This window comes from Eupeodes corollae, chromosome 2 (assembly GCF_945859685.1).
Source record: "Eupeodes corollae chromosome 2, idEupCoro1.1, whole genome shotgun sequence".
NCBI lineage: Eukaryota > Metazoa > Arthropoda > Insecta > Diptera > Syrphidae > Eupeodes > Eupeodes corollae.
The window spans coordinates 30,722,831-30,747,152 of record NC_079148.1 but is presented as its reverse complement, the minus strand read 5'-3'; the positions used below and the strand labels follow the sequence as shown (position 1 = coordinate 30,747,152).

At 31.2% G+C, this 24,322-nt stretch overlaps 1 protein-coding gene across 1 annotated transcript in view; it reads right to left on the bottom strand.

Annotated features, from left to right (window-relative positions):
* Window positions 1–14,254, bottom strand: part of LOC129944483 (b(0,+)-type amino acid transporter 1) — a 53,051-nt gene extending 38,797 nt beyond the window's left edge. Inside the window, exon 1 of the mRNA XM_056053937.1 lies at window positions 14,111–14,254. Coding sequence (XP_055909912.1) covers window positions 14,111–14,156 — 46 coding nt within the window. The 5' untranslated portion in view covers window positions 14,157–14,254. The remainder of the gene's footprint in view (window positions 1–14,110) is intronic.
* Between the last annotated feature and the right edge of the window lie 10,068 nt (window positions 14,255–24,322).

Below are 24,322 nucleotides of genomic sequence, written 5' to 3'. Positions count from 1 at the left end.
ATTTCAATTAACCGATAGAAAAAAGAACAAACAAATTATATATAAGAAACGTATAATCTGGTCACTCTAAAAACTCATCCCTACAACAATTCTCAAAGCATTGGTCTAGTCTTATTGTCGGCCCCCAGGTTTAAAATCAATGGATACGCCGCCGGAGACTGTAAGGATGGATGAATAAAAAATATTTAACGCCTGCGCTCTGGTTGTGTCCTTGATTTGACATCATCACTAGGATTTCAATGTGTTAAAAAATATATATATGTATACATATGTATGTATAGGCACTTTCATTTTAAGGACTTTATACAAGTCTGAATATTGTGGGAAAATCCAAAGCCTAAAGCAAACATTGAAAGACTGGAAAATACAAATCAAGTGCATTTGAATACAGTTCTCCGTAAAATTTACTACCCATCTACAACCGATACGATTGCATGTCTCACAATAAGTTTGTAGAGGTAATAAAAATAGCTTTTTTGAAGAGCTAAGACAGGTAGCGAAAGGGGGCATTTTAAAGTTCAAATGTACTGTACATATCTCTAAAGAGTTCACGATGGATGGAAAGTCTATTATTCAGATGAAATCAACATACATACTTACGTTACCTAACCTACCTAGAGTTCGAATATTACGTTTGCATGTTAAGGGTCAATTCTGAAAAGTGTGTTTATAGAACTTGCCGAGTTTTGAATGATTTTGGATAGCATGGCACTGTGTTTGTTTTGAGGTGGTTTTTGATCCAATTTTTGTATCATTCGTAGAGGTTAAAATTCCAATGAATTTTATTATAACTTATATGATACAGAGATACACTCATACCTCATTAGACAATTTTTTTCTTCTTGTTTACAAGTGAAATAAAAACTTTTGTTTATAAAAGTTTTTAATTGTAATTTTGTATTTGTTTTCTTTTACAAAGTTATAAAATTTGAGTGTTTTTTAAATGGCACATTTTTAAATGTTTTATTTTTTAATTCGCAAAATACATGGAATGTAAGAACCCCACCTCGATGATTATTTTAATAAGTGGTTAGTTTTAATTTGAGGTTTTAATATTTTACTTTCTTACCATTAAGAGATTAGTTTATTTTTGAGTCAATAATATGGAAGTTGGGTTTTTTATAATATAAAAATGTTTTAATTGTTTTTAAGGAACCATATGGCAACTTTTGCATTCGTACAAAATTTCAAACAAAGGTTTTAAACAGATTTGCCTTGGGCGTTTTTATCATTTTTGTAAAAACTAAAAAATAAAATATTCCCTGTATAATTGTTTTGGTCAAAAATTGGAAATTCGAATTTTCGCAAAAACTAAGCGATACATTTTTAGTAAAATTTGTTGCCCTTAAAAATTGGCTTCTTTCAATAAAAATAAAAATATCTTTTTGTATTTCTTCTGAAGGGAACCACGTTATTTTTTTTTTCTCAGAAACTCTCAATGGGTATAAATATATTGTAAATAACTGCATTACAAAAATATTTTTAAACAAAAATTGAAGCACTTTGTATATAAAAAAGGAATATAAAAAACCACTAGTAATTTTTGGGAATTTATTCTAAATATATGGTCATTCATTTCGTATTTTTAAATTGGTAGCACTGACACTGTCAAACTGAGCTATAATTTAAAGTCTCATAAGATTAGTTGAATGGTTTGTCATTTATGATAGAATCCAACTACTCTTAAACACTTTTAAAACTTTGCGGCTGTCAAAATCGACCGAATACGCAAAAACTTGTTCTAATTGAAAGGAAATGTGAAGGAAATATTAGTTTTACCGACACTGTAAGACTTGTGCAATTGTGCATCATCGTAATGTTTGCTTAGTCGAAAATAATGATTCGAATTTGTTAATTATTAAATGTATGGTCAAAATACCGCCAAAAATAATTCAAATTAATAGCTTTTTGAGAATCTTCCCAAAACAACCATTTGAATGATGTTTTTCTACATAGTTATGTGACAAAGTTAAATCTCTATGAAAAATAGAAATTGTTTTATTTAGTTTTACTTTAGAAACCAAAAACGAATGACCGTATATATAAAGATGTTGTGTACATTTGAGTAAAGGTACATTTTTTTCAAATTGAAAAAACTACCCATTCTATCTTCTCTTTCTTCCTCACTCCTTGTTATCTCAAATGGAAATTGTTGTTAATTGGAAAAAAAGATTCCACATACGCCACCGTGAACCTTCAATAAAACTGTCCATTTAAGTTTAGCTCAGAATTGATGAGGGCCTATCTCTCCACTCCTCTTCTATACGTAAGACAGTTAATTAAAAAAGGGTCTTTCTAGAAATAATTTACCTAATCGAAAGCTTTCACAAAATTCCAAATAATTTATTGCTATGAAAGATTTTTAAATAATTGAAAAAATATTTTTTTTTTTAAATTAATTTTTTAATTTGTATGCACTTAGTTTGCACCGATGATGATAATATTTCATCATCATATTCATATTTTGTGTTTTTAATGAAGTAGAAGATAATTTTTCACAATTAAACTGAATAAGAAATATTGCAACACTTATTATAATTAAAATCTTCACTTAAACGAAACTATAAAAAATTGTGAAGAACGAAAATATTTTTTTTGAATAGAAAATAGTGCTGCAATCTGATGATGATCTAACACCTTCTTAATGACAAATATTCTAATTACAATTTAAAACTATTAAATGTTCCAAACAATTGTTATTGTGTATAATTTTAAGTCCAAATTCGTTTCGCCCAGGCACAACTAGGAGGCTCATCAGTTATAGATTTTATCATACCTTTCTAAGACATAAGATTTAAATCGATGACTAATGTCATCAATAAAATTTTAAATTATATTTTGCACCTTAATATATATGACTGCATCTAAATACTGAGCAATGTTATTTTTCTAAAACAATTCCTTCCCACTATTTTCTTTAATAAATCCACCCTTGCCTTCAAGATTGAGATTTTTTCTCTAAGTCACGCCGTTCCGGTGACTGTTTCTACAATTGTTTGTAATTATTTTTTATTGTTACAAAACTAAAACAATAGAAATATAAAACATTTCAAGATTTTTGTAGTTACAGTAAAAAAGTAAGTGTAATGCAAATCCGATCTGTATTTTAATGGGTATGTGACAATGCTATATCTTATAACTGTGAATATGAATATTTTGTTTATGAATACGATAGAAATTTAAATTATTGTGTGTAGGTTGCATGAAATTGCCTTATGACATTTGTGAAAATTGAAAATTGCAATAAAATCTAACCAAGTGTTATGGAAAATTATTGTTATGTATGATTCAACATCCTACTTGAAATGGTTTAACCGTAGGTGCTTATGAAAAATACCTCTATCAAGTAAGGGTAAGTAAAAGTGATGTTATTTGATATTCATGTGAGGTAAATACTTGTCAAGGAGCATACACGATAATCCTTTTCAACGGTCAAGTAGTTTTCCTTTTTACTTAATCAGATTAAAGTGTAATACTAGTAGTTATACGATGTTGATCCTATAGGTTACGTACTTCATGATATTATGGAAAAGTACTGCGAACTCTTTATTAGGTTATACGAAAATAAAAGTGAGAATAAAATAGGTTTAAGGCTTGGCTTGTTCCTCATGTACTGTTTAAAAGACAAGGTATACTTTTTCCATATAGCTAGTAATTGATATGTATTTCAGGACAAAGGCGTTCGTTAAAATGTTTATCCAGGGCGTGGAGGTGTTTTGTGTACTAATGAAAAAAATAATTTCTATAAATTTATGAAGTGACGAAAAGATAGGGCAAAAAAACTAAACAAAAAAATCATTTTTTTAAAAGACTTTTGAGAAGTTCTGTGGTAGTTTCAAGAATCAACAAATATTTTTTGTGAAAAAACTTAAAAGAAAAATACAAGCCCATTTTATAAACATTGACAGTTGCGACAGGTGAAAATTTCTTTATTTACATCTTGACAACTGTCAAAATCTGTTTCTTAAATAATTTGACGATTTTGTAGATTTGTAATTAAAAACCCAATAGTTGTCATCTTTACCTTTCATAAAGAAATGGTCACGACAATGAATTGTGAAATATTGTTCCACAATTGCCAGAAATTTTCCAACGAAATTGCATTTACAATTCTTTTATGACATGAAAAATAAAAATTACAATTTACATATTTGTCAGTATTTAATTGTAAATTGAGACAGAAAACTAAGTTACGGCCAAGTGTTGATAGTGAAAAGACTTAAAATGATGGCTGTTCTGCAGTATTCTTCTATTTAGTAACCTTCACATCATAGCTCAATGTTTCACTAATATTATGAACAAAATGCATATTTTTATATTCTTAAAGCAACTTTAGTATACACTTTAAAAAATGATGTTGATATTAAAACTCTTGATTTTTATTATTTCTTATGCACTTAACTTTTTAATAATCAAACACGATTTTTAACACTATGATATTTTAAAATTTCTGTTACTTCTAGAATCTAAAAAAAATACAAAGGTTTTATTCCATATTCATCTACATATTTTTGATAACAACACATTTTAAGAGTAAACAATAAAATTTTCAGAATTTTTTTTCACTAAGTATAGATTAGTATGGAAATGACAAAATTGTCACTAAAATTTTTCGCATCTCAATATTTTATGAATAACAGATTTTTCAGGCAAATGTGATAATTTCTAGAATTGTCATCTGTCAATTTCTATAAAACAGAGCTGTGGTTTAATAAATTATTGTTTTACAGTATTCAAAATACTGTTAGCTAAGATACTTTAAGATAAAATTCTGGGGTGGAATCGCGTAAGGTGATTGTTGATTGTTGACCATCAAAATTGATGATTTTGCTCCACGTAAGGTGATTATCAAATTGACTATCACTTTTTTACTATGGTTTGTTGGTGACAGCTATTTAGGTGTCACTTTCATATATTTTGATTAATTTTTTGTGAGAAAGATAATTTGTGTGAACTTCAGCTCCACTTTAAATTTTAAATTTAGTGAAAAAAATTAAAATATATGAAAGTTAAAATAAAAATAAGTGAACAGTAATGTATACTTCAATGCAAATGTACTATTAGAGCACCAGAACGAGAAATAACTACACAAAAGTTTAATTGCTAAGAATCAACTTAAGGAATAAAGCAACTTGGAACTTCCTAACCCAATGTTACTATGTAACTTTCTATGAATATTTATAAATAAGTTATTTACATTATGTATGTATATAAATTATTTATTTCAGATTCTTAAAAAATGTTCGATTGAACAAAGAAACGTTTGTGTATGTTTTGCGATTGCTCCTATCCTTCAACTGGCTGCAACTTTAAATCTTCTTGGGGGTGTTTATCAACGACTGTGCTGTCGGTTCTATGCCCACTTTTCATTAAAATTGAGCCTTAGATTCAACAAAAGAATATTTTTTTTTGAAAACTATAACAAATATTTTTATTAATTTATAACTAGTATGAAGTATTTTTAGCAGAAACAATACTGAGCTGATTGAAATGACATTTATCCCTGTTGCAATTTGTACACAGTTTCCCAAACCTGGGTAAGTGCTGCCAGCAAATAGTAAAGTTTTAGCGATCACTTTACACAGAACAAAGAAAGGTTGATAATCAAAATTGACCATCAAAACAGTGACAATCAACTATCGCCTTACGCGATTCCACCCCTGTATTTAAAATATCTATAGATTTTTGATTTAACATTTATTTTCTTATTTCAGAAACTTTTTAGGGATACAGTAATTTGGACACATAGTGTTATGAAGTTCAGTGTTTTGATGATACAGAAATTTCGTATGCATAATTCTAAATTTACAGTATTTTAAAATACAAAAATTCGAACATACAACATTATGACAAAACACAATCATACAAAATTCTGGAAAACAGTATTTCAAACAGCTCTCAAACTTGTAGAATGCACTAAATTTTGTATTCAAAAACACTGTAAATTTAGAAAACTGTTAACTTAAATGTAATTCACACAGTGTGTGTGTGAGTGCAACAAGGGAAGCCAGTAAATATAGCGACGACGTGACGGAGAGTTCCAGAGCCAGGCGACCAAGTTGTTAAGCCTGTCTAATGGTTCTAAGGGCGTCAACAAAATGACGTCACCACCCAAAATGTATCAGAGCCAGGTGACCTGAGAGGCATCTTTCATACCGTATCTCCAAATTAATTATTTTACTTGTCATAAAACTGACTTAAAACTTGTAAAGAAACAACTTTTTAGGAACAATTTTGTGTTGATAATATAAGATAAAAGTGCGCACTTTTAATCAAGAAGAATTTTGTCCTACAGACTTTTTACTGGACAGAATTGTGTTCATTAAGTATTTTGAAATACATAATTTTGACATACAGTATTTTAATTACAGTATACCCAACAGAATTTCTTTCCTAATCCCGAACAAATTTTAAAACAGTGCCATTTCCGTAATGGTTCATCATCATAATGCTCTTTGTTTGTATACCAACAACTTTGTAAAAAAAACGTATGGTTTTAAAATAATTAAGATAAAACGGAACTTTAATGCTTCTCATCCCTTTTTTAAGAGTACTTTTAAGAGGGGTAAGGGGAGTGAATATACAACTTTGTCTTATTTTGCTAAACTTCATATAAACATTTCGAAAAATCAAAGTTTTCCGTGCGGAGTTCGGTGGCGTATGTGCAACATTTTTTTTGTTAAATTTATTTATTTGTAGAAAGTGGTTGACTGAATTATTAAAATGCAACAGTCCGTGGAGAACTAGGGCATACAACTCTCAACCATTCCTGTGTGTGAGTACTGTAGTCAGGGATGGAGGGGACCCACAGTTTTAAACCGAATCTGAATTTCACAAAGCACTTTTTCATGACAAGAATTACTCTTGGAGGATTTTTCAATTCCTCGCAAGAGGCAGTACCCGTGAAAAAAAAAACTTTGGATGGCGTAGGGTGGGATTGAACTCAACACCTCTCAACGCACTAACCATCATGCAACGGGTACTATAGATTTGATTGAATTACCTATCCAAAAAACTTTTATCAACCCCACACTCGTAGACAAGTTTCGCTACCAAATTTAAAACACACAAGAGGTGGCTTATTGTTGATTCATAGGCAATTGCATGGCTCATAGTCATAATTTATCTTCTACTTAGTTAAGCTTTTGCCATGATCGAATTTTAAATTATTCTAAATAAAAAATTGCTGGCTCATGGGCACAAACCTTATCTACATACATTTATTGAAAAGTTGGTTGTCTATCTCACGTATTTTAACAAAATCTAGGTTCATTCAATAGACCTTGTCAAAGTCAAAATTTGGTTATGCATCAAAAGGTTTTCTATTGAAAAACAATATTTCTAGGTATAGAAAGTATATATAGATTGAATCAATTTTTAGACGCAGCTTTATAGTATCCACTTAACTTGATTGTATTACGTTGCCCTCTAACACTCTCTCCAACAATTATAATTACCTAATATTCGTGTTTACAACTTATTTAATATAAATAGAATCTCCTAAATAAATCTGTTTAAAAATCACTGCAAATATATAATTATATCAAATTTTTGTTCATAAAATTAAATTATTTTCTTTGATATTAAAAAAAAAAACTTGTTTAAAGCCGGATAAGGCCACAGGCATGTGCATTAATTAACACGCAGTATGTCATTACTATCCATTAAAAGTAACGCTTATTAAAGACGTCTCCTTAAAATTAAACAGATTTATTGATTAATTCATTTTAAGGAATAATTTGAAATTCAAATACCAAGGCTTTCTTCAGCTATCTCAGCCAAAAGGAAAAATAAATGAATATATCTTAACATTAATTGAGCCTTCTTGCTAGTTTATATCAAGATGGTAAGTTCATTTGTGTATTGTGTGTCCTTGTTTTAGACTACTCCTACCTCAACTCAATTCAACTCAACTCAACTATCAGCAAAAGAAGTATCTATACAAATTTGGTGCCTCAATGTCTAAGGATAAAACAAAACACCAAAAGACCGAAACAAGGAAAAAAACCCTTAAAGTCTAGGAAAGAAGCATGAAGAGAGATGTGAATTTAACCTTTTTCAATGTTAAATACCTTGTTAAGCATGTATCTGTATATCCTTTTGCTCCGGGATACTATAGAGATCTGCAAGCAGGACCAACGACAACCAAGACGACGCGACGACGACGACAGCATGGATTTTATAGCGCAGGCTCTCTCTCTAAATTTTACTAAATTATATACATATAATATAATATTGTATAATATATATATTTTTGGTAATTGTAACAAACTTTATCTACAAAACAACGAGAATAAAGGATTCAAATCTACGATAACTCAATTATTTATGTATGAAGATTTTGAATAAGATGAGAATCTTTTGGGAAAAACAACATCATGATGATGCGAAGTTATCCTTGGATGAGTAAATTTATCTGGACTTTTAGTTCACCTACTTTGTAAAATTTGTATATATGTAAATAATTTTTTCATCATCAAATGAAATCCTAATGTGATGATCTACTGTCTGCTTTTCTGAATATTATGCGAATGAAGATGAAGAACTGGTTAAATCGTTCGTTACCATAATGAATTGGGTCACAATTTGTATGGCGCCCAACGAAGACGACGACGATGGTAATTTTCTACTTTTGATTTCTTTCATTTTTGTTGAATCTAATATTTTTGTGATTATTAAACTCTTCTAGATAAATAAAAAAAAGAGATAAATTAAGATGAAAATACATATTTTAATATTAACATTTATGCTAAGTGCAGAGAGAGAGGTATGAAAAAGTTTTAAATAGACCATTACTCTTACATCGCCAATTTGCTGATTTTACAAAGTTCGTTCTAGATTATCGTAGATACAAATTATTTGGCATAAATAATGGGTTCGATTCGAATGGGAGGCACTTTGACAATAGACCGGTAAATGACTTCATCTAATGACATGCTTTAAATTTCAGCTATACCTATAATTTTAAGCTAAATTATCTTTTCGACTAAAAGTTGAGTTCATCATGGAAAACTAAACTGTTCCAAGAAAAAAAAAAACAAAAATCAGTAACTGATGTAACAGAAAGCACTATTTTGCCACATCACATTATTAAAATCCATTTCGTAATAAAGTATGGGCTCTTGTCTGTGAATCCACTCTTTAATAGATTTCATGGGAATAGAGCACCATAATCTATGTATGTACATAAGTACAAATGTCGTTCTTGCAGTTTTCAAAGAAATAATCAATGTTAATTGTCCAATAGCAAATAGGAGTGACCTTGTAACGCCACAACCAACGTGACTATCACACTTAATAATGTCCATTGTTTTTACACATTTGTAGAATTTAAAAGAAGAGGTTTTGGAGCAACATAAAGTGCACGATTGAATTGTAGAGATAGTTCAAGAGTTTATTACAGTCTCAAGGGCCTTATGCACAAAAGTTAGATATAGTTTTTCGCTTCGGAATAAAAACGGAAGAAGTTGATTCTGATGTTTTAAAGTTCTTAAACTTAAAAAAAAAACTTTTGTTAAAATAAAGCTGAAAAATTTGAAAATAAAATTAGATTCTAGAGAATCTTTTAATAAATATAGTTATTTTAAGATTGCTTTTTGCTATCGCATCAATGTTATTAAAATTATTGGACACGACTTTGAATAAAATTAAATATTTATTTTAGCGTTATTTTTCTTTAACAATAACATTTAAAACACTTTTCAAACACAAAACATACCTAAGGGCTAATTTTGGATGTAGGAAAAAGTGAAATGAAAATCTTTTTTTAATAAAACTGATTCTTACTCCGAGAAAAAGTGAAAGCAAGCACATAAAACTTTTTTTTTTTTAATGATGTAAAAAAAAGAAAACGGAGTTATTAACTACAGTGAATAACATTTTGATCACCTCTTTGTTTTAAATTCACTGAACCCGAAATTGTTTTTGTGGTAAGAGTTTTGAAAAAGTAAAACCAATAGTGAAAAGGAGTTTTTCTATTTACTTTTTGAAGTACGAAAGCAATGTTTTTTCAATATTGAAAATAAAAAGTACTCCACCTAGTAGCTCACCTCAGTTGACTCGTAAATAACACACTTACCTAACTCGTTTTCGGTCTCAAAAAACAATACTTTTTCAAATGATTAAAATGATCTTAATTCGAGAATCGCCTGTTCATTTTTCTATCACATCAGATTTTTAAGATGTGATCCTTTAAAAATCCTAAAAACAACCAAAAACGGGTTTATTAAGAATAATTTAAAACTCAAAATATATCTCTAAACAAAAAATTGTATCATGTTTTTGCAAAGAATATCTTTTTAAAAGTGTTCAATAGTTATGAGTCTTCAGGTCCGTTCGCGTACCCTTCTAAAACAATCCAATTAAACGAAAAAATACGAAATTTAACCAAATCCTGTTCGCGTACTCAAAAATTTCGTAGTTTTTCGTAAAAGAGAGCGCTCACGAGAGAGTAAAATATTTCCCCAAACTACGAATTTTAGCCCAAGAAATTTCTTTGGCCTGATTTGTGAAAATTGTCTAATATGATAGAAATTCAAATATTGTGTGAAAAATTTGTTGTTTTTTCGTTCGCTTACTTTTTAGTATTTTTTTTTGTGAGAGAATTTAACCCCCCCCCCCCTCTTTAAAATATCTGTTTTCTAATTTAAGTGCAGAAAGTACGCTAACGAACCTTTTATTTGACTCTGTATGAAGTGTTGAGAAAACCTTGAATTTGATATTTTAATAGTTTTAAAAATACTTTTTGGCTGTTAATTTCGAATCCAAACTTTTATTTTAACTATTTCAACATTATTTTTATATTTTTTAATATATTTCAAAAACTTTATGTAGTAAAATTATTAAGACAAATAATTCGTTATAAGAACAAAACTTACTCTCAAACAGTTTTACCATTATGGGTTGAAACCCGTTCTAGCACGAATGGTTTAGTGTTTCTTTAATATTTTTTGTAAGACCGATCAAATCTAACAACTTAAGCTTATCGAATTTTATATGAAATAATAGAAATATTTCAATTGAATATTAAAGAAAAATATTATGGTCTTAAAATTTGATTATTGATTTTATTGAAAAAAGCTACTTCATGAATTAAGACAGCATTAAAAAGCCTTATATACAAGTTTTTTTCAAATTTTAAAAAGGTAATACCTCAACAACCTGAAGTGAAACATTTATTTTGAAGTCGGATTGGAATTAAAGCCATCAAAACTCATTGGAAAATGCAATTTTATTAACACGAAGAAAACCTTCCCTACTATTGTAATCATAATTGAATTGGGCACTTCTTCGTGAGTGTAAGTGGTAAGTGAAGCAGTTATCGTGTATCGCAAAATGATAGCAGACTTTTTGAAGCTAGAAATTGAAGACATAAAGCTTGACGATAATGTGGTCAACTGTCCGTTACGATCTTATTTTTTTCTTTGCTAATATTTAAAAGAAAAGTTTCTTAAAATAGGTAAACTATTCAAGAGCTTAAGAAAGAGATGATTTTTCACAATAACGACATTAAATCTAAATTATCTAAGGATCATTAAGTTATTTGGTGAAACCAAATAACTGTCCAATATTTGGTTTCACCTATAACTGTCAATATTTGGTTTCACCTATAACTGTCAAAGAAAATTTAAATGTGTAGTTCTCTAAAAACTTTCTGTTTAATTTAAAATTAACATATTGCGAAATACCAAAAGCGTGATGGTTAGTGAATAAGACTGTCTTCGGTTCAACAAATCCCTGCCTGTGTCGCCTTAAGTTTTTTCATGGGTATTGCCTGCTGCGAGGAATTGTAATTCTTGTCATGAAAAGTGTTTTCTCAAATAGCCGCTTGGATTTGGCATAAAAGTGTAGGTCCCCTCCGTCCCTGACATGACTCGCACAAAGGATTGGTAGTTGGAAAACAATCTTGATATTTTTATTTTAACATTAGAATTTAACATACTTACAAATTGTGACTTTTTACATAGGTACTTAAAAATTGTGCCTTTTTGAGTCATAATAACTAAATAAAGAGAAAAATTAGTGAAAATATTTGTAGAAGTAAATTGTCACGTCACACAAACCAATAAGCATCCCTTTTGTTGTTCTATATCGTTGCGACAACTAAAATAAATGTTTTTTTTGTTTGTACTTCTCAATATTTAAATTAAGAATTGTATTAATTTTTAATAAAGCGTTTAGTGTCCTATAAAAGTCTGGTTCATGGAATGGCAATAAAGTAGGACCGCACGTCTTATAAGACGAAATGGGAATAAGCCATATAATCAAAAATAAAAAGAATGGATAGTACGACAAACTAACAGAGGGGTATTTTGCTCCATTTAAAAAACCCGTACCTAAAATTCCATGAAATTTTCTATAAATTTATAAATAATTTGAAAATAATATCTAAGAAAATTAATTAAAATTCCTGAAAAAAATTAAGTATGGCAACACTAAAACAAAATACAGGGAAGAAATATCAAAATAAACCATTTTTCTGTGCGTTTTATGTGAAAAAGTGAACTTTGAAAACTAATTTTAAAAAAATATTAATGGTTGTAAAATTGCGTTTTGGACTCACATATATTCAGAGCAAGTATAAAAGTATTGAATTCAAAGGTTTTGAACTCATTTTTTTAACACAAAATATTTTTACTAACGCTTGGTAATTTTTTTTTTTAAATTAAGTCACTATATTTTTTTAATAAATAAAATATTATTTAATTAGTTAAAAAATGTAAATATCTGGACAGAAAACACCCTGTTCTTTTAACTTAAAAATGAATTATTGCAAGAAAATATCATTTTAAAAAGCATTAAAGTGAAGTTATCAGTTTATTTTTAAGTAAAAAAATTCAACAACCCCAAGTTACTCCTTGAATACCTTAGTTAAAAAAAAAATACGCTAAATTTAGAATGTAATCCTCCAAGTATGTACAACACAATGCCTAGATACCGTTAGTCAGCAGCTGTCGAAAAATCCAATTGACATTCAGTTGTCATTGTCGTTTTGCTAGCTGACCAATCACAAGACTAACAAAAATGTTAAACGCACGCTGATGGAATAACTGGCTTACGTCAATAAAACGATTCAAAAAAATAATCAAATCAAACCAAAATAGTTACTTCATGTTCAATACACATAATATATAAAAGTTCCGATAAAGGTCATCAGCTGTTTACGCTTCACCTAAACTTAAACCGCTGTTAGACCAATGCAAAAGACCGAAGAAAATACCGCAGTTTCGTACATATTATATCCCAAACCAACTTCAACTTTTTTAATGAATGAAGATCTAATCACTGTACCCACATTGTAGCAATATCAATATATTATAAGATTTTGTAAAGTTAATTGAGTTTTTTTATTTTCACACACGATTGGCGCCCGATTGAAGTTCCCTATTATGTTCGCGAGGGATAATCGTGTATGTGCGTCAACTACTAAAATGAGTTTTTCTGCCCACGAACTTGGTCGAAAATTACAATCTATGTTAAGGCATTTCAAAAAAATAATAAAATATCTACCAAACTAAAAACAAAAAAAAAACAACCCGATATAAAACTCCCTCTTCTCTTAAAACTCAACTCTCTACTTTATGCCCTGCGCAATAGCTGGGACTATGTTCCCATAATATAAAATTATAGCAACCATAGGAATCTGAATGGAATTCTATGTATATTATTTTTCTTTCCCTTTGCCACCATATCCATCCCAATTGTAGGTATCCTTAAGGACTAACAAAATTCCCATATTCATCAACTATTGCATCATGCGGTTCTGAAAAATTATTCTTAATCTCGAAAACACATGGCAGTCCCAAAGTATCAGAAGAAAATACAAACTATAAAATAAAACTCACGAAAAATATCCATTCATATAATTTTTTTTTTGATGCCCTATTGGACAAATCTCGTTAACATATTTTTTCGAAGGGTGCGGATCCGTTTTTACACGTTCCCACTCATTATCACTTTTGAAAACTTCATACAACTTATTTTTTAAACACGTTTTTGAAACATTTTCTCACAAGCACTTTAAATTTTTTCTGGAGATTTGAATTCACAAAAATTTGTTGAACTAATTAATTAATTATTTTTTTTTTGTTTAATTTTTCTACTCTCTTACCACTGGCGAAAAATTTATCTGCGTTTGGAAGGGCATGCTGATACATGACTCGTTACAGTGCACCAATGTCTTCACTATCATGTCACTTTAACCACTGAGAGAATGAACCGCTGAGAGGAATGCCAAGTGTATTTATAAGAAAAAATGTTCTGTGAGGCGCAACCGTATACCGGTCGTAGCTCAGCTCAGAAGCACCAGCAGCGGCAGCAATCGAGAGCAGTGTCGGTGTCGGTATCGGTGTCGGTCGTCATCATCATCCCCCCGAAATAAGGGAGCAAAATGGGTGGACAAATAGGGAAAACATGGGAGGCATGGGAGGCGGTAGCGGCATTCGTATAGTCACGTCTGATGTTCATTTTTATTTTTCTTATCTAGTTTTATATACATATACATATATTAAAGCATGACGTGGTTTAAAACGAACCAACCACCCCCAATGTGGGTTGGAATGGGGTATTCATTTTTAGGTTTAACAGCTTTTATGATGCTGAAAAGCTTGACGCTCTGGAATCAGCTCGCTTCATAGTCGTAGCATTAAGCCGGCTATAACGTGGTCTTGTGAAATTCATGTTGCCAAAAATCCATCTCAAAGAATTGGTTTTATTTAAAACAAAACAAAAATAACTTAAACCAATTCGTTTGAATTTTAATACCTGCTCTTATTACTTAAGAAATTCAAATGCAGCTGAATTCGAATAAGCAATTTTATCTATCGTCTCATGATAACCAACGGGTGCTAATTAAAATGTATCGACACATTTTTCCATTTCAATGAAAGTTGACGACGATCGACGACAGCGACGATTGGTATCAACAAATTTTAATTTACATGTACCTACTTATGTACATACATATTAACCATGTATATGAAATATTTATGGTTTGTAAATTTAATATCTAAACTATACAAAATTATAAAATTACATACTTTTTACCCACATGCATATCATGTTTAGTTTTTGAGTCACTTATGTTTGTAGATATAGTAAAAAAGTGATAATGTAAAATAATAATAAGCGTGTAAGCAAGCACAAAAATTCTGCGACGCAAGTTTAATATTTTAAATTGTATGAATGATCCAACCGTCATAAAAAAAAATATAATCAAGCTAGTCCGACAAAATATTGTAGACAAAACCCATTTTAATAATTCAACGTGATGAATTTTAACACCTCAAAACATGTCAGATTTTAGAGACTATTTTTATCACTTGCAATTTAAGGTTTACTTTGTGTTTTTGTTTTTCCATTTAATTAATTGCAAAATAGTCCAGACACTCAAGGTTGTAGGTTTTTTGGTCATACGCAGACGACTTTAGTTTTTCTTTATTTCTTTTTAAAGCAACACCTTCAAAAAATGTACTTGCTCAATTTTATTGTACAGTTTAACGGGGGTTTAAAAAGAGGCTTACAGCAAATATATTCAAGTTTAGATAAGTGCGGCAGTACCCTCAACTTTTCATAATCGTTTTCAAATTCACAATAATGCTCTTTGGATGTGTAATGCTTATAAACGTCCAAACCTTGGGTATAACTTTCATCTCTTGGCTGGTTCTCCAGTAACTTCCTTAAGACTCTTGAGCAGTATTCAATGATATCGTAGATTCATTTACTTCGCTTGAATACCACCGCGCGTCGTAATGTTTTTTTATCTCACCTTTTTTACTTGGCCTTAAGCAATTAAACCTTGGACCTCGCGCATTTAGGAACTCTTATCACCAACAGTATACCTTCAAGGTCAACAGAGATTCATTCTTTAGCCGTACTACACGAATGCGTAATATTAGTCCCTCCTCTTTCATTATCTCTTACGAGTATTGCAATATTTTTTGTTTTTATTTAAATGCATGTCACAAAACGTTCCAAAGGATTATTGCAAAGCAGATTTCGTTGCTTGTTAATGTTCGATAAAATATTTTTACATTTTGATTCATATTATGAAATTTTCGAACATGAAGATTTAAACAATATTCAAGAGGAACTGGAAATTCATGAAATTGAGACAAATTTGCTTCGAAGCCAAACAGCTTCAACTCAACTTAAATGCATGAACGTTTATTAAAAAACAAAAAACAATATTATTACAAGCCTGTCTTTGGTTCTTATTTAAAATTTAAAAAAAAATCACTGACTTCATTGGCGTTTGTCTTAGAACTATTAAATATTGTTCTTAAAACTGATTTTAAAACAAATTAATAGCCTAAATGACGTTATATTCATTTCTTATGCGGCATATACATACATTGTTCAGATGCTTGTCAAGCATGTGAGAGTGTATTAGTAAATTGTTTGACGTGTCATATACACACATCATGCATAAGCTTTCAATCATTTATTTTAATTTTGAGGTGAATAGGCGTGCGGTTGTTTTATCGGGAAAAATATGTTTGCGAATTTGATCGTTTCATTTCATTTAAAAAATATAAAAGATAAAATATGAATGACACTGACGACTGCTGCATTGCTGTGGGGCTAGCTCTAGCATTTAAAAAGAAAAGACAGGTTCGGAAGAAACGTGTGTGGATGAAGGAATGGTTGAAAAAACGAAGCCAGTTTACTTCTTCTTCTTCTCTTAATGAGCTAAGATTAAGTTATCAAATTTCAAAAATTTCCTCCGCATGGATGAGGAGACTTATGATAAACTTCTTCAAATGATTACACCCAAAATCAAAAAAAAAGATACTCAAATGCGTAAAGCTATACCAGTCAGTCAACGTCTATCGATAAGTCTTCGTTTTCTGGCTAAGGGTAATACATTCGCGGATTTAAAATTCGTCAGTGCTATATCTGTCCATTCTATTGGTCGTATTGTCAACGAAACATGCGAAGTAATTATTGAGGTCCTAAATGATCAGATAAAAGTAAAAAAGTAAAACAATTATTACTATTTGTCGTTGATGAATTTTTCTGCAAACATTCATTGTGTTTGATACTTTTGTTTTTTGCAACTGCTCGAAATTCATTATTTGGTTCTAACAATCGCTTGGCTGCTAGAATTATTAATTCGTCACTTGGATCTGACTTTTTTCGTTTTCTTGGCGCTTCTGCTTCGACTTCCTTAAAAAATAAAAACATACATATGTACATATTTAATGTAAGTTTGCATTGGACATAATTCAATTTTTTCTTCATAGACGCCTAAATCAAAAGAAGATTGGCAAACAATTGCGGACGACTTTTTTATCGGTGGAATTTCCCGAACTGCGTAGGAGCGTTAGATAGGAAGCATATAGCAATAAGAAAGCCTGCAGATTCTGGTTCATTTTATTTTAATTACAAGAAATTTGTTAGCATCGTGCTAATTTCAGTCGTCAAAGCGAATTACGAATTCGTTATGGTAGATATTGGCGTCAACGGCAGAATATCCGATGGAAGTGTTTTAAGTCACACAAAATTTGGAATGGCGTTTAATGAAAACACCTTGAATTTACCCTTGAATTTACCAGAACGTAGTCAGGTGCCAATGAGCGGCAAGATGCTCCCATATGTTTTCATTGGGGATGATGCATTTCAACTATCGGAACATCTAATGAAACCATATTCTCAGGCAGGACTAAACGAACAGCAACGAATATTTAACTATCGGTTAAGCCGCGCTCGTCGAATCGTAGAAAATGCTCCCGGTATACTGGTTTCACGATTCGGAGTGCTTCAAAGAACTATTCCACTTTCACCAGAAAAAGTTCAAACTGTCGTCCTCGCGTGTTGCTAGTTACACAACTTTTTGCGAGCTAAAGCATCAAACCATTATTTTCAATCGGGCTCTGTTGATCAAGAACTGTTAAACAATGGAACTATTGATCAAGGAGCGTGGAGAAGGCAATGTGATATAGCTTCTTTAGAAAATACACTATGTCGAAATTCAACAGCTAACTCAAAACTGATCAGAGAATCCTTTTGCGATTACTTCAACAATGAAGGTCAAGTCTCTTGGCAAAATAAATTCTTAAATGGCCATTAAACTATGTTTAAGTTTATCTAAATTATAAATGCAAATTTCAATATAATAATACTCACTTCTGTAATATTTTCTTTAAATTCTATACTGCTTCTTGAAGGGCATGGTGCCTCATTATCACAAAAAATCCATTGCATCGAAATAAAAAAGTGTTGGTTCATTTTCCTCGGTGAGTCCAGAGACACTCCTCTCCAATCCCGAAATTCGTTTTAACTCCCTCCTATAATTTGTTCGCAGGGTATTAATTTTTTGAGAAACATCTTTTTTTTTGTAGCTTCAGGATACTTCTCTTGATACTTTTTGAGAAGCTTTTCATATTGGTTATTTTTAAAGTCTCGATTGGCGTATTCTTTCCCTTTTATATTCCACAACGCTGGCAGCGAACGATAGACTTCAATAAACTCCAAAATGAATGATTTGTTTTCCATAATTAGTTTTCCGATACTCGATGTTTCTTCTTCGACAAATATTAAAAAATAAAGCTTGATTGATCAAGCAATCAATTTCGAATATACATAATGTCAGTGCTGTCTATCTGATTGAAGAAAAATCAAAAAAATGTATGTATTACCCTGGTTACAAGACGAGATCGAGGAATCGAATCGAATCGAATTGAGATTTCGATCTAGGTATATGGTGGCACTGAATCGAGGAATCGAATTCAAATGGGATCGAAATGACATTTCGGTTTTATTTGTGTGCGTACTGTACTTTTAAATAAACTTACAATCTTAGAACAATGCTCTAAACACAAGGACGAGCGCCAAATTAAATTCAGCTTAGAACCAAAAATACTCCATTTAAATGGAGTCTTTTTGCTTAGAACAAACAAGAGAGAAAAAAATTATCGCACGCACACAAGCAAAACCTCACACACCAATAACTCGATTCCCCGATTCAGGTTTACAAACAAATTTTCGATTCGATTCACCTCTTTCAGTGGGATCGGATCGAGTAATCCTATTTCGATCCGATCCAGGTCTATACGGCGCTAAATCCTGATTCAATTCGGATTCAATTCTCCTTGTAAACGCGGTATATACTCTCTTACATGCTTGACAAGCATTTGAACAATGTATATACCGCATTAGGAATTTAAAAAGACGTGTAAAGCTAAGCATACACGATTGTAAGATTTTTTGCAAAACATTTTAAATATAAATAAGCAATATCTTCCAACTTTTAATTGACAAAAGTTTGTTAGCAGGAAATTATCTTAATACATATAAATTACGTGTCACGTTTTTTGTCCGCAATGGACTCCTAAACTACTTAACCGATGTTAATCAAGTTTGTACACCGTGTGCAATTTGATCAAGTTTGAAAGATAGAATAGCTTCAATCTGAATTTATGATCGCAATATTATTGTATTGCAATTAATTTCACTATTATTTGAGAGTCACAATTACCTGTTAGCTCCAAACAGTTCTAACAGATAGCGACATCATGGCTGCGTTCAATCTCGTGTTGAATAGGGTATCTTGGATAGGTGGATTTTGAGATACCTTGTTCCATCTAGTGTTGTTTATTATAAACTCAAACATAATTATGTTTATTTTGTACAATTTGAAGAAACGAGCTATGACATTGATAAGAATTTGCGAGCATAGAAGTGGCTCTGCTTAGGTATTTAGTTAAGTTTTAAAGTATATTTTTTTTAAAATATTATGGATATCTGAGGCTAGCATTATAAGCTTAATAAGTTTTTAATGATGATTAGTAGATGATTGTTTAACACCATTAGATGGTGTTAAACAGTACCAACAACTTTCAGCTTTAATAAATAAAAGATAACCTTAATTGAAATTCTATAGGTACGATTAATATTTTACTTGCGAAATGTCCGACTTTAAACGATTTACGTTTAACAGAAACGAGGACTTTTATGAAGTGACAATACCTAGATATAGTTTGGAATTCGGAGGCACATAGCTTCTTAATCGGCTATTATGTACAGAACATCCTCAAATACAACTTCAACTAACATTTTGTATCTTTTTGTTTACCAACAAATACAGAAGGCTGAAATCAATCTTTGGATTCCTTTCTTGACATCTCAGCTGTTTTTGATCAGCTGTTATTTTTCACGTAAAACACTAACAAAAAGGTATCCATATACCCCTTCTGTCTGAGATTGAACGCAGCCACAGATAGCGACATGCCGACATCATAGGACATCTGCTGTCAAACTTCCAAACATTTCATACAATCTTTGTATATAAATATAAACAAAGATATAATCTACAATTTAATAACATGACCACCACACGTTCCTGAGGTTAAAGTATAGGTTAAATTAAATCGATTGCAAAATGATCCATGAGCACAACTATTTTAACAAACTCTAGGTGGCACAATTTACCAACATGCGCAGCCACAAAACTCATATGGCCTTCACTGGACCTAAAACGCTCTAAAGACTTGTTATCTCAAAGCAGACTTCATATAAGCTAAGAACTAGCTAAAAAGGATATCAAATATCTTCTTCGCTTTATAAAAAGCTCAAAATGGTTCGACTAGTAAGAAGTAATTCTCTAGATTCATGTGGCATCACAATCTGCCTTTTCTTTGGCCTAAGTGCTTGGATTCTGAATCCGCAGCCACTTTAACCTAAACTAACCTAACAACTATTTTACGAACAATTACTTGACATTGGGACCGGTAAAATAGAACTGCACTAAACTGCCAGACAATTTCTGCACTGTTTTTCTGTAAAAAAAAAAAAATGAATTGATTCACAGTATTTTTCCCGATACACAGACTAATTACTTGAATTATAACTGGCTCAGTCATCGGACTATTTGGCTGCCAAAAAACGTTAAAGTAAAAGTTAAAAAGCAACGCGTGGCCGGGTCAGATAGTATTTTGTATTTTTTTAATTTTGTTTGTTATTAATTGGGAAACACAAAATTCCCGCCAACTGTCAACTGATTTTCTACCTAAAAAACAGTAATATTTACATTCATTTTTTTTAGCTTTTTTATTGAAAATACATCTTGTCATCTTTACAAATCGATTTAAAATTGTTTGAATAGTTAATTTTGGTCGATCTACTAAAGTACGAGTTCTTGAAGTCTATTTTCTCCCCATTGTCCCTAATTACTTTCAAAGTTGTCCTAACGGATTTGAAAAATTTATCAAAACTTCAGGCCATTTTAAATAATACTAAACAATCTGGAAAAGAAATACATTAGACAGACAATTAACGGATATTTGAGCTTCTCAGGTATTGAAAACTTAGTGTATACGAATACGAAATTGACGTAGTCTTGTCTCTAGTATTTGGATAAAATCAACCAACCGAATAAACGGGCGTTTTTCACTTGATAGAAAATTGGCAATTGTCACCTAATTAGATGCTCTTTGAAGACTTTTGACAGTTCGGCCAATATAAGAAATCTTCAAATAGTGACACTTGGCTTAAATTAAAAAAAGAATCATTCCGTCAAAATGTTGGCTTTAGAAATTTCAAATTCCAAATTGAGTTTCTACAAAACTATTCGCATCATTTCGATGTTTTGAGTTTGGATAGAAACATCGTCGAGTTAGCGATGAATCATTTTTAAGGTTTTGATTGAGTTCTGGTAAAAGTTTTCTTGGTTTCTAACTTGTTCCGTTAGCAACTGAATTGAACACATAGTTATTTATTGTCTGGTTCTCTTGGCTGGGGCCCTACTATATACATAACTCGATTCTACTTTTGATTCCATTCGAAACTCCTTTCCGATTCTACTTTCATACGTAGTACGATTTGATGCCGGTTATATCAACTTGTTTTCAAAAAAATTTGTACTTTCGAACAAGTATCGAGTTGTTTTAAAACCAAAAAAAAAAAAAAACATTAAATTTTGGACAAGAATAATTATTACCAAAAATGGACACTGTTGGAATTTGGTTCAATTTGCAAGGAAATGAAAAATAGTACTAGGAAATTGAACGCAGAATAATAAATACAAAATAATTCCAAAATAATGGAGCTGAGTTAGAAAAGGTTTGTACATATACATATATACGGTAGAATATTAGAACGCATTCTTAATGAAATATATATGCTTTTGTTTTGGTTTTGTTAAGAACTTTCGTCTTTCTAAAGACGGATTTATGTTCTTACTTAACACCATATCAACCGACGTAACTACTCGCAGAAGACAAAATGCTGTTCCGATTAACATTAAGTTATCAGCAGCATTGAAGTTTTTGGCAACAGGAGGTTACCAAAACTAAATCGGTGTTGACAAGAACGCTGGACTTGCACAGTTAACCATGTCAAAAATACTTGCCGAAGTTTTGACATCAATCGAAAGAGTCATGTGCCAGCTGATGATGAATTTTGAAATGAATAAGAAAGGGAAACGAAACAAAAGTCACGAGTTCCCGGTGTTATTGGGGTGGTAGATTTAACTCATATTCAACATTTTACTTACACTTTGACAAAAAACTTACTCGCAAACACACTTGATGTAGAGGATTATTTTCAATTCTGCCTTGTTTTGAATTCTACTTTCGAGTGACGTAGTTCCTCGTTTATTCCAAAGTTCATAAGAATATAGTTGGCACTTCTAGAACTATTCGAAATTCGATTCTCGTTGGTTCGAAAGTAGTCAAATAGATACATAGTACCAATTTTTCGAATTCGAGCAATTCCGTTGTAAAATCGAGTTATAAATACTTGGTGTTTCGTTTTCCTCCATTTTGTTTTTTTCATTAGCGTCAGTGGTATTTGGCCTGATTATGAGGTTCGCGGCGAATCGTTTTGCTAGCGAGTTTGCCATTTTTCAATTATTGCTTTCGCTTTCGCCTTCTTCGTTTTGAATTTGACCAATTAACGAATTCCACGGCGAGTTTGAAATGTCATAATGGTTGTTGGCGAGTTGAATCCGATAGCTTTTTTTGGCGGATTCACAGACGAAAGTGTTTATTATTATTCAGTGTTCGATTTCGTGGATTATTTCTTTATTTTAATTTAAAAATGTGAGTTAGCTTTATTTTAATTTTCTTATAATTTATCCACAACAAAATATAAAATTTTAAAATTCATTCAAGGAACGATAAAAACAAGCAAACAAATCGACATCAATTTTTGGCTCTCGTCGAGTTTATGAAAAAAAATAAGGGCATTGCAACGGGAGCACTCGTCGGTCCTGAATATCGGGCTAAAACAAATGAACTGTGGGACAATATTTCAAAAGTTTTAAATAGCCTAGGACCCCCTCGAAAAAAAAGAAGTTTAAGAGTTTCAGACAAAACGTTTGAGACTGTTGGTTGTGCCATTCCAAGCAGTACGTCTTGTCCAACTCCTTTTTGGTACGATCCCTCAGCAAGAAATCTCATAGTAGCGGCAAGCTTTAAAATTGAAGGAATGCCGTTGCTGTTCTGATCCTTGAATTCCTCACTGATGGCACTTGGTGTAACATAAAAATTAAGCTTCAATGCTACTTACTGAGCTGCCAATATTCGTTAAGGCTACCACAGTTTCCTCTAAAATGGTGCAAGACTTTTGCTGTATTGTTCTTCACTAGTGCCCGCGATTTCCTTCTTGTCTGAATAAAGTTTTTTTTATGCAGGTCTAAGCTATTTAACTTTAAAAAAATAGTTATAATTAAGTACACTATAATCACAATGAAAAACACAAAAGATCACAAACATAAATTTTTCCAGCCACCAAGACTCCTCTGTCTTGGTCCCAAAGAAATAAGCTGATTGGCCAGATCTTGTCAAAATGCAGTCACAATTTTTTTGTGCCCGTTTTGTGTGGTTTTGTTCGATATTGGGATAATCGTTTAACAGCTTCCCCATTCGCTCATTTTGTCGTGGGTTTATTTTTTAGTTCTGCCTAAAAACAAAAAGTCCATTAGAAAATATCATAAGTTAACGTAAATAATGTTTATTTCTTTATTACTTACATTTTAATTAATTATATATTTAAAAATAAAACATATTCCGTAACAAGGATTGCGGAGATAAACTTGTTTGTAATTACCAAAAATAAAACCATTATAGGAACTCAATCATAGGGCATCGCATACAACTGGTAGGGGTGGATTTTTTCGGATAAAAGTTCCGACCAGGTAGTCAAACAATTCGTGTGAAATTGGAGAACATTCTGCTCCGAAGGTTGTTTCGAACCCAAAATACTCATATCATACATACAGTCATTTATTTTAACAACCGTGATTTTTTAAAAATTGGCAACCGTCGAATATCTCCCATTCCCATTTGTAAACCGTTGTTTAGAAAGAAACTGTATAAGTAAG